This window comes from Primulina huaijiensis, chromosome 14, assembly GCF_012295235.1.
Source record: "Primulina huaijiensis isolate GDHJ02 chromosome 14, ASM1229523v2, whole genome shotgun sequence".
Taxonomy (NCBI): domain Eukaryota; kingdom Viridiplantae; phylum Streptophyta; class Magnoliopsida; order Lamiales; family Gesneriaceae; genus Primulina; species Primulina huaijiensis.
In genome coordinates, this window is record NC_133319.1 from 18,822,326 (window position 1) to 18,834,474 (window position 12,149).

A 12,149-nucleotide genomic window follows, 5' to 3' on the forward strand; every position below is an offset into this window, starting at 1 on the left:
ATTTAATTATGAATAAAAATGATATCCTTATCCGTTATGTCTCACCTCTTCTCCTACAGAACAAGAGCAGATCAGCAGTAAATACCTAAAAACTATAATAATGGCGTCCATGTGCCCCTCGCCAACGCTTCCATCATCTCGTCTCGACCTCAACTTCACTGATTCCTCCAGGTTTGGCAGGCGATCGTCGATTGCGATTCCTTTGGTCTCCGATTCTTCTCTCTGTTGCCGCTGCAGCAACGTTAGTAATGGGGGGAAATCCGATTCGGGCTCGTGGTGGTGGGATTTTGATGTGCAGGAGACGATAAGGAATGCTATTAAGCAGGTTGAAAGTTATTTTGATTCGTATCGTGATCGGAAAGTGGAAGCTGGTGTTACGGTGGTGGAGGAAGGGGAAGAGGAGGAGGAGGAATGGAATTGGGAGAGATGGAGGAAGCATTTCGCAGAGGTGGATGAGCAGGAACGATTGGTCTCAGTTCTGAAGGTATTCCCGTTTGTTGATTTCTGACTTTTTCCCGAAATGAGATTTATTTCTTGAATGTGTTTTATATTCAGCAAGGGTTTGAAAATGTGTTGCTGTAGTAAATTCCATTTCAGAAGAAAGAAATTATGTAATCCACTTGTATGGAAGAGCTCACCAGTTTTTTTCTTTATAGGAATTCAATCTTTTCTTTGATGATCATTCTTTGAATCAAATATGGTAACATGGATGTTTTTTTAATTGACAACAGTCCCAGTTAGCAAGTGCAATTAAGAGAGAGGATTATGAAGATGCTTCTAGGCTTAAGGTTGCAATTGCCGCCACTGCTACAAATGACACTGTTGGGAGAGTGATATCCCATCTCAAGGTTGGAGTTCTCTGTTTCTCTCCACGGTGTACATCACGATTACATTTGTGTATCTTTTTTTTTGACATTTGATCTTCTGTTGATTGGTGTTGCGCAGTTTCTGACATTTATTTTACGCGCTTCCTGTACTCTCATATAATTTTTGAATTTGAGTGCAGAAATGTGTGGAGGAAGAACGTTATGGGGACGCATCTGTTTTACGTGATTATGCTGGTGTCGGATTGGTGAGTGGCCAATATTGTAGAAAGCCTTTTAGCTTTACTTTCTGTTTTAAGTAATAATAATCTTTTTAAGGTGCTGCTTATTATGAGATATGTAAAATGCTTTTAGGCTTCTAACAATTGTATATTTGAATGAAATAGATTTTACCGCAACCTGATCTTATCAGTGACAATAATATCATAAATTTGTCTATGATGCTGCTTGTAGTTTGTTAGGTATATCATTCAATTGTGATGCAGAGGCATGCTCTATCCATGTTTCTTGACAAAATCGTGAAAATGAACGAATAACGATGAAGTGAACGGATGCTCTCTGCATGCTTGGTTCTTATTTTATAATGTTTGGTGCTGCAGCGTTTGTTGCATGTTAGACGTGAGAATTTAGGCTCTCTGCATGCTTAGTTCTTATTTTGTAAGTGTTTGGTGCTGCAGCTTTTGTTGTGTGCCATTAGTTAGATTAGTTTCTGTCTTTCTGAATTTTTTGTCTGAACCTGACATACAGGTAGGATGGTGGGCTGGAATTTCAGAAGATTCTAGCGATCCTTATGGCCGTATCATTAATATACGTGCAGAATATGGAAGATATATTGCCAGAAGTTATAGTCCTCGGTAAAATTACGTACCCTGTTCCGAATTTAAATTTAGATGAAATCTTTTCTTCCAAGGCGTTCATGCTAGCCTTTTGTAAATTTACCATTGACACATTAATTGAGTTAACTCTGCTGAAGCAAAATTTCTCTCTCACGTGTTTATCTTTCCAGCAAGTGCTCTTGTTATTCATGATTTGTCAAGATATAATACTTTAATAGATAGCCTAATATCCTACATTCAACAGAAGTGGGATAATCTGCCATTTTAAACTTCACTGATATGATTTAGATTAAAATGCACTGGTAACTGCTTTGATGTTATTGTGTTTCTTGCCAGTCAGCTTGCTACATCACTGGATGGCACCCCTCTGTTTGAGGTTTATCTCACAATCACTATGAAAGGCGATTATAAGCAGCAGGTACGTTTTTCTATAGTAAGCTTCTCTAGTTATCCAGCATCTGTATGGCACTTGTTCTATTCATTTGCAACTGATGGTTTCGGTGAGTGTTGTGCAATCATGTGATAGAGGAATTCTCTCTCCATATCATTGTTCATTCTGTTTTTTTTTAAACTTTTTTATATTCTTAAATTAGGTGATTATAATTTCTGCAGTGAATGCATCTTCACTATTTACATGGTCTCATCTTCAGGCGATTATTAACATTTGGGTGCTAAGAAGAATAAAGATATGCTGTGGCTGTTTTGATCAATAAGCATGTTAAAACACAGGAAAATTTTCTGCTCTATTGATCCATATAACTGCATTTAAAAATTATCACAAGGTTTTTATTACGACAAATCAATTTCTCATTCCCCAAATTAAAAACACATAATATCATTTTTTTCCCCAAATCAAAATTTCCTCTCACACATCTCCCAATATAATTTTCACTCTTAACTAAAATTTTAAAATCAATTTCCGAAATTTTTTATTGTTAATTTACATTATAATCCAAGACATACTACAAAATTTGTTTCCACAAAACAAAACCACACATATATTTTATTTCTCCAAAACTTTCTCCCGAAATATTATGCCAAAAATCTTCTCCCAAAACTCCTAAAATAAAACCATTTATTGTGAAAATATTTTTTTGTCTATTTATTTGAATGAAGTCAATAGTTAGAGCAGTATTGTCTTCAAGTTGTCTTTCTCTTTAGTATGCACTCATTAACATACAAAAATACTTGTATGGATACATATTAAGAAAACATGGTTGCTTTCTTTCCTGAAAGTTACCTGTGCACTAGTACTTTTCACCGGAATGAATATTTCAATGATAAATTGGTTTTTAGGCTGTTTACTTGAAGCGGAAGGGATCTCCTCTAGATCTTTATGTCCAATCCTTCAATTCATCAAGAAACACAAAAAACCTTGGCGCGAGAGAAATTAAAAGCGAGCTGTTTGAAAGAAGCCCTGAAAATTCTGAGGATGGTGATTATAGGGATGATGATTCTGATTTTGACAATGTCTTGCGAGATATGATTCCTGGTGTGAAAGTCAAGGTTGTGAAAGTAACATCAGAAAAGGTTGATAAGGATATGATATCTAAGGTGATTGAACAGATAATTGATGAAGAGGAAGAGGACTACGAATTGGAGAATGCAGATGCTGATGATGAAATCAAAAGTGACAATGATGATGAGCAGAGTGACATTGAACTGGATGCTGGTAGTGGAGGGAGTGAGGATGAAGAGCGGAATCAAATTGCAGTTGAGGTAGTTGTTGGTAGTGGTATCATCCCTAAAATTTCTCGTGGAACTCAGGTCAAAGACTTGCTCCGAATACCAGCTAGGCTGGAGAAAAAGGATCGGTGGTCATTTACTTTTACAGTAGAAGAAGAGGCCAAAGAGCATATTTCTAGTGGTGGACAGTCTCCACAAACGAACAGAGCTAAGATTCATGGTCAACACAGCATTGACCATGTTATGCAAGATCTTGTTAAGTCCATTGGGAAAGGGAAAATTCCGTTGAAGGTTTGTTCGAGTTGTTATGGTACATTAATCCATTTACACGTGGTATTGTTATTTTCCTTTTGGATTGTAATTTCAATCTCAACTACTCAGGTCCTGAAAGATGTTGGTGGATTAATAAATCTAACTCTCAGTCAGGCCCGAAATCGTCAGCCTCTCTCTGGGTCAACTGCATTCAACCGTGTTGATATATCATCTTCAGATCCATTAGATGGTGATCGATTTTATTTTTCAACCAAGATTACTTAGAGAGAAACACTGCATAAATTTTTTCGTAACATATGCATCTTACTGTTCTATTATGGAAATATGCTAATCATCAGGACTATACATTGGGGCCCATGGGCTTTACACTTCAGAAGTCATTCATATGAAAAGAAGATTTGGTCAATGGAAAGAGGATGGTAGCTCAAAGAAGCCATCAAATGTTGAATTTTATGAGTATGTAGAAGCAGTGAAAATAACAGGGGATCCTTATGTTCCAGCTGGCCAGGTGGTTCACTCATTCGAGTAATTTATTATATGATTCTGCATTATATATCCAATGAATGTTTAAAATATTGATGGTCATGGAGTCAGAACTCAAAGAAAGATGGTGGTTCCATTTATCCTAGCATATGAATTCGACATAATATCCGGGGCATAATTGGTATTGTGAAAATGTTTTAAACATGAATGAGCTATGTCAACACTCACAACGGCCAAGTCTTTGAATTGTCTTGTTCATCTTGATGGCTCACTGATTCAGCCTCATTGGCTCATTCTTGTTCAGATTATAAACAAGGGTTGAGCCATTCTCTATCTTAAAACAAATTGGGATGTCTCTTCCACTTTGTTCTTTTCTTGTCCAAAAGGAAAATAATCTATTTGTATTCAGGTAGCATTCCGTGCAAAAGTTGGGAAAAGATATCAGCTTCCGCATAAAGGGATAATCCCTGAAGAATTTGGGGTGGTATGTCATTGAGAGTGACATTCAATCATTTATATTCCATTTTCTCTTCCTTCAGCTTCGCATAATTTGCACCGCAATGCAGATTGCTCGATACAAGGGACAGGGAAGACTGGCTGAGCCTGGATTTAAGAATCCTCGTTGGGTTGATGGTGAACTTGTTATATTGGATGGAAAGGTTTAAAATGTTTAAAGATTTTTATTGTTTGTTCCGCTGTGGATGTGACTATTTTTTATTCGCTCGCTAGGCTGTCTCAGTGTCACTAACTGCTGCCCTCTGAACAATTTTGTGCAGCACATCAAAGGAGGGCCTGTTGTTGGTTTTGTTTATTGGGCGCCAGAATATCATTTCTTGGTGTTCTTCAATAGATTGAGGCTGCAGGATTGAGTTCTTGTGAATTTTCTTCGGTAGGGTTCTTTCTCATGGCCAATTTATTCAAGTAGCCCGTAAATTAGCCTTTTCCCTTGCATAAAATTAGCATTAGACATCTCCATTATAGCATGCCAGTTCTCCTTTAATACTGATACTGGTATTGATACCTTTTCGGTTTCTCTTTTTGCAGCTTAGGCTGTGACTGTAGTCTTTGAGTCCTTTAAATGGAAGCCTAGATGAAGCTGAAAGATTTCAAGTTCCACGGCCAAGCCACTGGTGTTTGACTTATATTTTGATTGTTTACGACCCATCCAGTTTTTTTGAGAAACCAACTGCAAAAGTTTTGAGATGTAATGATTACTGCTTCAGATCATCTCCATGATTTGTTTTGCATCGCATGTTCTTGTATGTGTGTGAATGACTTGTCTCTATTTGGTAATTTTATTCTAAGATGGCTGTCATTCGTGTACATCGTTGAACAGGGATGAAACACTACGTAGAGCAGAAGATCTGTACTGAATTCATGTCGGACATCAGCTTTATTTTAACGGTTTTTCAGTTTGCCCTCTGCTTCTTTAAGAGGCTAATTTTCCTGGATGTACATGTTTTCTTGTGTATTTGCTAACAAATTTCTTACCATGTAATATTATGAGTCGAAGGTAATATATTATGTAAATAATTTCCTTCACATTGTAAGCATCGTCAATCTATGAAATTACTTGATTTTATTGTCGAACTTTACTCGTGCTGTTTCTTCCCTCTTTTTGTCAATCTATTTCTTCCCTTTTGAATCCTTTAGCTTTTCCAAATGCTCGATAAATTTGTTCATGTAGCATTCCTCGCTCCCTTGATTGTTGAAAATCCTTCTCATCTTTGCTGTCTTGGATCTAAACTTCTCCCCCTGTGGTGCTACGACAACCAGTCTAATTGAGCTTGCTACAGATTCACGGCTAAATGAACCATCTTCGTTTCTTGGTACCTCATAGCCAACTTCTTTTTCCACCAACAGCTTTGCATTGAATCCTTGATCAGCTATCATTGGAAGAAGGATCAAAGGGTGTCCAAAGCCAAGAGACTCAACAATGGTTCCCCATCCAGAATGGAAGAGACATCCTCCAATTGCAGAATGAGCAAGGATTTCCAGTTGAGGAGCCCATCCTTGAATAACCATGCCTTGGCTTAGGGTACGGTTAGCAAATCCAGGAGGGAGCAAGTCTAAGCTGTGTACTTCTTGTGGCTTCCTCAGTATCCAAACAAAAGGTAATCTTGAAACCTCGATTCCAAATGCAAGTTCATGTATCTGCTCGATTGGCATCTTGTATTCACTTCCGAACCCAACAAAAACTACAGACTTGGCCTTTTGTGCATCCAACCATTTGAAAGCGTCGGACCAGTTTGAATTAACTTCACTTCCTTTCATGTTTTCTGCAGGTACCGGGGGAAGTACACCTATTGGGAAAACTGGTTTTTGATAGAGTTCTCGTACAACACTTATGTACTCTCCCTCAAATTCATCACAGCTTCTGAATGCAACAAAGCTGCAGTCTTCTATGCTTTTGGCTAGACGATGGCCACTGGATACACCTGATGCATCAGGGAACTTAAGACTACTCCACATCCTTGTTGCGTAATCTGGTCTTGTTGCTATAAGACTAGGAAAAGGGATCCAATCTGGTGGCATGGTGAAATGTTCTGGACTTGGACGTCTATTACCAGTCTTGAGCTCCTCCGGTGGCCCTATAAAAGCCATTGCAGCAGCTGTGTATACACTGAAAAAAACTGTAGGGACACCAAATTTTGCGCCAATCTCTGGTATCCAATATGGAGCAAAGTCGAAAAGTATCAAGTCTGGAACACTCTTCTGCATTAGATTTTCAAATGGTTGAGCTAATCTGTCGTATGCTTTTTTCAAGAATTGTATTTGGTTTAGCTGCAGATCAATGGTTGCTTCACAATTTTCGGGCAACCCTTCAACTCGTGGCAATGGGAGCTCCACAAGGTTTATTCTAGGCTGCAAATTTGTTGGAATTAGAGGTAATCTCTGCAGGTTTTTTGAGGTGGAAACATATGAAATCAAGATCCCTCGTGCGGCTAATCTCTTTGATAACTCAAGGAATGGTATCATATGACCAAATGCCAACCATGGAAACATCATGATATGGTATTGTTCGCTTGCCATGTTTTACTCAAAAGGGAATCAAAAGTTGGGAAATGTTCACTTTCTGGCATTCATTTTATAGTTCACCAACTGAACGAATTACACTTTTAAAATTAGGTTTTCAATTTGCTTTGCGTGATTGCTTGTCAGGGTCTTTGCGTGATAATTATTTGTCATAAACAATACAAAAAAAAAAAAAAACTATCATTGAATTGTTACTCGGAAGTGGTGCTGTAGGTTTTTTTTATTATTAATTTAAAAATAATAACAAATTTCAAAATTAAGGTGAGTGGTGCGCAAAAATCCACACCTTTGGTGGACGTCTCAAATTTATTTTGCAGCATCTGTCGCTTTTGCGGCATCCTCCATCAGTGGCAACGGACACTGCAATTTATCATGTTGGAGCAAATTTTTTTTTTTTTTTTACAATTTTATTTTTTTAGGACTTAAGGGTCATCCCTTATTTAAAATAAGAGTATGTTTTTTTGTGAGACGGTCTCTCGAATCTTTATCTGTGAAACGAGTCAATTCTATCGATATTCACAATAAAAATTAATACTCTTAGCATAAAAAGTAATATTTTTCATGGATGACCCAAATAAGAGATTCGATCAACGAAATTGATCTATGAGACCGTCTCACAAGAGTTTTTATGTTAAAATAAAATAATGGGGTTTAAAGACAGCTGCCAAAAAATGAGATTTGAAGGCTCAAGTTCGCTAATTTGAAAGAAAAATAACCTTAAAATAGTTAATCGATCAAGATTTTTTTTAAAAAAAAAATTTTATTTTAAAAATATTAGGTAATTTGTCTCTCATCTAATTATTTTTCTTAAAAAAATTCATTAATTTATTTAAATATCTGTAAGTTTAGATTTCGAAAAATGTTTCGTCACTACCTCAGTAGTGGAGTGACGTAAATTTCTACTAACAGGGGAGGGAAAAAATTTCGATACTAGATACAACAATGCAATGACATAAATTTCTACTAACAGGGGAGGGACGTGGGTTCAAACCTATACTAAAAGCAAAAAATACCCTTCCACATAAAAAAGAAAGAATAAGGATGTTTCACTATAAAAAAAGCTTTTCGGAATTGTAGTTTTTCTTATTATGTACTATGGTGTGAATTATGGAATCAAATTATAACAAATAGATTGAATCTCAAATCATTTATATACAAAAATTTGTTTAATTGTATAATCAGAACGAATACAATCAAGTATCAATTCTGTTAGAGTTAATGTCCTGTAAGTCAACGGTTGACTAATGAATTTATTGACTCAATTGTAATTAAAACTCTTTATTTTAATATAATTTACATTTCATGGTTTCGTTCTTTATCTGTATAATCATGCAATCGACATAGATAAAAACTTTGATTATACTTTAATACAAATTAATCGTAATTCTATCTTGAAACTCATTTGTAAACACTGTATATTCTAAATTCGTTCCTAGTCGATTCAACCGCCTAAAAACAAGGATAAAGACTGCTTGAGCTTGAGACTGCATATGTGATGTTGTGTACCGTGTTTCATGGTAAGAGCATAGAGATGTTCAATCATGCAGATGGGTAATCATATGATGATTGTATCCAACAATCTTCTCTCAAACTTTCTAAGTAGTTATCATTCATCGAGAGGAAAAGTCCGTGGTTATGACTGTACATCATCAGTCCTTACGACTCGGGACAACACTGAGGCTCTACATACTAAGATTGTGCTTTGACTCGTTTACCGACTCCGCGAGGGTCACAAGGTGGCGAGGTTGGATGCAATTGCGACATGTGTACCAGTCATTGCATTGTAGTCGAGAATTCACCGCTCACTTGCATATGTGGATATCTTATGTGATCTAACGATATATTAGAATATCCTAGATAACTTTTGTCATTTTTATCTTATATATACTTGACAGTACTTCGTCTGCTATGACTAAGTGTAAATTGAGAACAACATTATCATTTATCTAATTCTACTTTCCATCACCATTCATTTCCCTCGATCTATCTCCAATAGCCTCCAAATAATTCTCTTTTTCTTAAAACTACTTGTATCTTTATTTTCCACATCATAAAATTGCTCTTATTGAACGTTGTTATCTCGTACACGCCCGTCATTATGTCCACAACAATTTAGTAGACTGGACAAAATAATATCGCCTTAATAAAAAATCTCAAAAAAATACTTTTATGATGTGGAAATCAGTTTAGGTTGCAACTACATAGCATATTCAGAATTTTAATAAATTTTAAACCAAGGCTCTGTTATCACTTATTAGTCTTAGATGTGGTATCTTGAGATATAAATATGAAAATAACGTATAAAACTGGACACCGAGATTTACGTGAAAAACTCAAAAAATTATTAGGGTAAAATGAAAAAAATTCCTCTATAATATTTTTATGGTGTACAATCATTCACTGTGTTTCCAAAGATAACACTATCTCTTAATACAGTATAACAAACATATCACAAATATTATACAACTAAACACTCAAATACTATAAAAAGAAAAAATAGTTGAAAACTGGATACTGAGATAATCAAAGAAAAAATAGTTGAAAACTGGATACTGAGATAATCAAGTGGTGCATCTATTTATAACCAAGTTCCATGGTGTGAAACCACATACATCCATTGAAAAATATAAAGATACGTGTTCCTTTTTAATTTTTCTTCTGTCAACAATATTAATATTTTCTGTCAAATTGTCTATCACCAACAAGGCAATTGCTGACATAAACAACGCTACATGTTATAAATACTTGAGCCCACATGTGAAAATTTGTGTGGATAATTGAAAAGTTACAAATTCTTGAGCCCACATTTTTCGAATTTAAAAAGTTTAGTCTCTCAAACAATATGATGCATTCAGTTTATTTAATTTTATAAATAAGAGTTTTTCAAGACTAAACCAATAGAACTTACTCAAAATATTCAATGGAACACTATGTAGAGCAGAAGATCTGGATTAAATCATATCAGACACCTGCTTCATTTTAATTATTAACAGTTATTTTAATATGCTCTGCTTCTTCAAGAGGGCATTTTCACTGAATGTATATGTCTTCTTCTGAGTTTGCTAATAAATGTCTTACAATGTAATATCATGAGTTGAAGTATAATGTTCGGTAAATATTCTCTTTTTCAAACTTTACTCTTGCTTGATTTACTGAATTAAATTAGGCCACCAGCCTCATTTTACAGTTTTTACCATCTTTCTTGCATCGAATGCACCAATGGTTTTTTACTACAGCTTGATTTATTGACGAAATTTACTCTTTCTAATTCTTCCCTTTTGAATATCCATCTTTTTCCAAATGCTCCATTAACTTGTTTATATAGCGTTCCTCGCTCTGCTGATTGTTGAAAATCCTTCTCATTTCTGCTGCCTTGGACCTTAACTTCTCCCCCTCCGGTGCCACCGCAACCACTCTCATTGATCTGGCGACAATTTCGCGACTAAATGAACCATCTTCGTTTCTTGGTACCTCATAGCCAACTTCTTTTTCCACCATCAGCTTTGCGTTGAGTCCTTGATCATTTATCATTGGAAGGAGAATCAAAGGGTGTCCAAAGCCAAGAGACTCAATAATTGTGCCCCATCCAGAATGGAAGAGACATGCTCCAATTGCGGAATGAGCAAGGATTTCCAGTTGTGGCGCCCATCCTTGAATAACGATGCCTTGGCTTGAGGTACGGTAAGCGAATCCAGGCGGGAGCAAGTCCGAGCTGTGTACCTCTTGTGGCTTCCTCAGTATCCAAACAAAAGGTAATCTTGAAAGCTCGATTGCAAATGCAAGTTCATGTATCTGTTCGATGGGCATCTTGTATTCACTCCCGAACCCAACGAACACTACAGGTTTGGCCTTTTGTCCATCCAGCCATTCGAAAGTGTCTGACCAGTTTGAGTCAACTTCTCGTTCTTTCTTGTTTTCTTCAGGTACCGGGGGAAGTACCCCTATTGGCAAAACTGGTTTTTGATAGAGTTCTCGTACAACAGCTAAGTACTCTCCCTCGAACTCATCACAACTTCTGAACGCGACCAAGCTGCAGTCTTCTATGCTTTTGGCCATACGCTGGCCAGTGGACACACCTGTTGCATCGGGCTTATGAATGCTACTCCATAGAATTGTTGCATAATCAGGACTGGCCGCCAGAAGACTAGGGAAAGGGATCCAATCTGGTGGCACGGTGAAATGTTCTGGACTTGGACGTCTATTACTAGTCTTCAGCTCTTCCGGTGGCCCTATAAAAGCGAATGCTGCAGCAGTAAATACAACGAAAAACCCTGTTGGGACGCCGAATTTTGCGCCGATTTCCGGTATCCAATCTGAAGCAAAATCGAAAAGTATCAAGTCTGGAACATCCACCTGGATGAGATTTTCCAATGGATGAGCTAATAGGTCGTATGCTGTTTTCAAGAACTGTATTTGGTTTTCCTGCAGATCAACGGTCGCTTCACAATTTTCGGGCAAGCCTTCAACTCGTGGCAGTGGGAGCTCCACAAGGTTTATCCTAGGCTGTAAATTTGATGGAATTAGAGGTAATCTCTGCAGGTTTTTTGTGGTGGAAACAAACGAAATCAAGGCCCCTTTTGCGGCTAATCTCTTTGATAACTCAAGGAATGGTATCATGTGACCAAATGCCAACCATGGAAACATCATGATATGGTATTGTTTGCTTGCCATCTTTTACTCGAAAGGGAATCAAAAGTTGGGAAATGTTGGCTTTCTGGCAATCCTTAAAATAGTTCTCCGATTAATACTTTTAAAATTAGGCTGTTTCGGAGTGGAAAATGCTACAAAAAAAAGAAAGAAAGATTGAGAAGATATTTATGAATAAAAGGTACAAGCGATGCATAGCCTTCGTCGTTTTCAAGGGTTGGAGTGAACAAATAATTTCTTACTAATACGTGAACATCTCAGATTCTATAATATATTATTTTTTGTTATAAACAATGCTAAAAACACAATAATTGAATTGTGTTGAAAAATTATTTAAAAATGTGTTAAATATTTGTGTTGAAAA

General features: G+C 36.6%; 3 protein-coding genes across 5 annotated transcripts; 1 reads left to right on the forward strand and 2 right to left on the reverse strand.

Moving 5' to 3' along the window:
- The first annotated feature begins 32 nt into the window (after positions 1–32).
- LOC140956452 (protein EXECUTER 1, chloroplastic-like) lies at positions 33–7,263 on the forward strand. 3 transcript variants are annotated; one of them, XR_012171472.1, is made up of 14 exons: positions 33–484; positions 732–848; positions 1,007–1,072; positions 1,572–1,678; positions 1,997–2,078; positions 2,957–3,637; positions 3,728–3,848; positions 3,958–4,127; positions 4,512–4,586; positions 4,669–4,761; positions 4,879–4,991; positions 5,147–5,306; positions 5,966–6,216; positions 6,388–7,263. XR_012171472.1 is itself a non-coding variant. In XM_073413179.1 (12 exons), exons 1-11 carry the CDS (start codon positions 101–103, stop codon positions 4,969–4,971), a joined length of 1,989 nt encoding a protein of 662 aa, XP_073269280.1. In that variant the 5' UTR covers positions 33–100; the 3' UTR covers positions 4,972–4,991; positions 5,147–5,425. The 3 variants fall into 3 exon arrangements, 1 of the variants encoding a protein (XP_073269280.1); XR_012171471.1 differs by lacking the exons at positions 5,966–6,216; positions 6,388–7,263 and adding an exon at positions 5,439–5,692; XM_073413179.1 differs by lacking the exons at positions 5,966–6,216; positions 6,388–7,263 and having other exon boundaries at positions 5,147–5,425.
- On the reverse strand, positions 5,729–7,135 carry LOC140958054 (putative UDP-rhamnose:rhamnosyltransferase 1). The gene has a single exon (XM_073415452.1). The coding sequence runs from the start codon at positions 7,133–7,135 to the stop codon at positions 5,729–5,731; it is 1,407 nt and encodes a 468-aa protein (XP_073271553.1).
- Positions 7,264–10,314: 3,051 nt separating the features above from the next.
- Positions 10,315–11,929, reverse strand: LOC140956455 (putative UDP-rhamnose:rhamnosyltransferase 1). The gene has a single exon (XM_073413183.1). It carries the CDS (start codon positions 11,807–11,809, stop codon positions 10,403–10,405), a length of 1,407 nt encoding a protein of 468 aa, XP_073269284.1. The 5' UTR covers positions 11,810–11,929; the 3' UTR covers positions 10,315–10,402.
- Between the last annotated feature and the right edge of the window lie 220 nt (positions 11,930–12,149).

Bases quoted from the DNA above. Each gene is read 5' to 3' on its own strand.
- LOC140956452 (XM_073413179.1), top strand. From the start codon at position 101: ATGGCGTCCATGTGCCCCTCGCCAACGCTTCCATCATCTCGTCTCGAC. The intron at 849-1,006 runs GTTGGAGTTCTC...ATTTGAGTGCAG, and splicing joins GAGTGATATCCCATCTCAAG to AAATGTGTGGAGGAAGAACG. The intron at 2,079-2,956 runs GTACGTTTTTCT...ATTGGTTTTTAG, and splicing joins AAGGCGATTATAAGCAGCAG to GCTGTTTACTTGAAGCGGAA.
- LOC140958054 (XM_073415452.1), bottom strand. From the start codon at position 7,135: ATGGCAAGCGAACAATACCATATCATGATGTTTCCATGGTTGGCATTT.
- LOC140956455 (XM_073413183.1), bottom strand. From the start codon at position 11,809: ATGGCAAGCAAACAATACCATATCATGATGTTTCCATGGTTGGCATTT.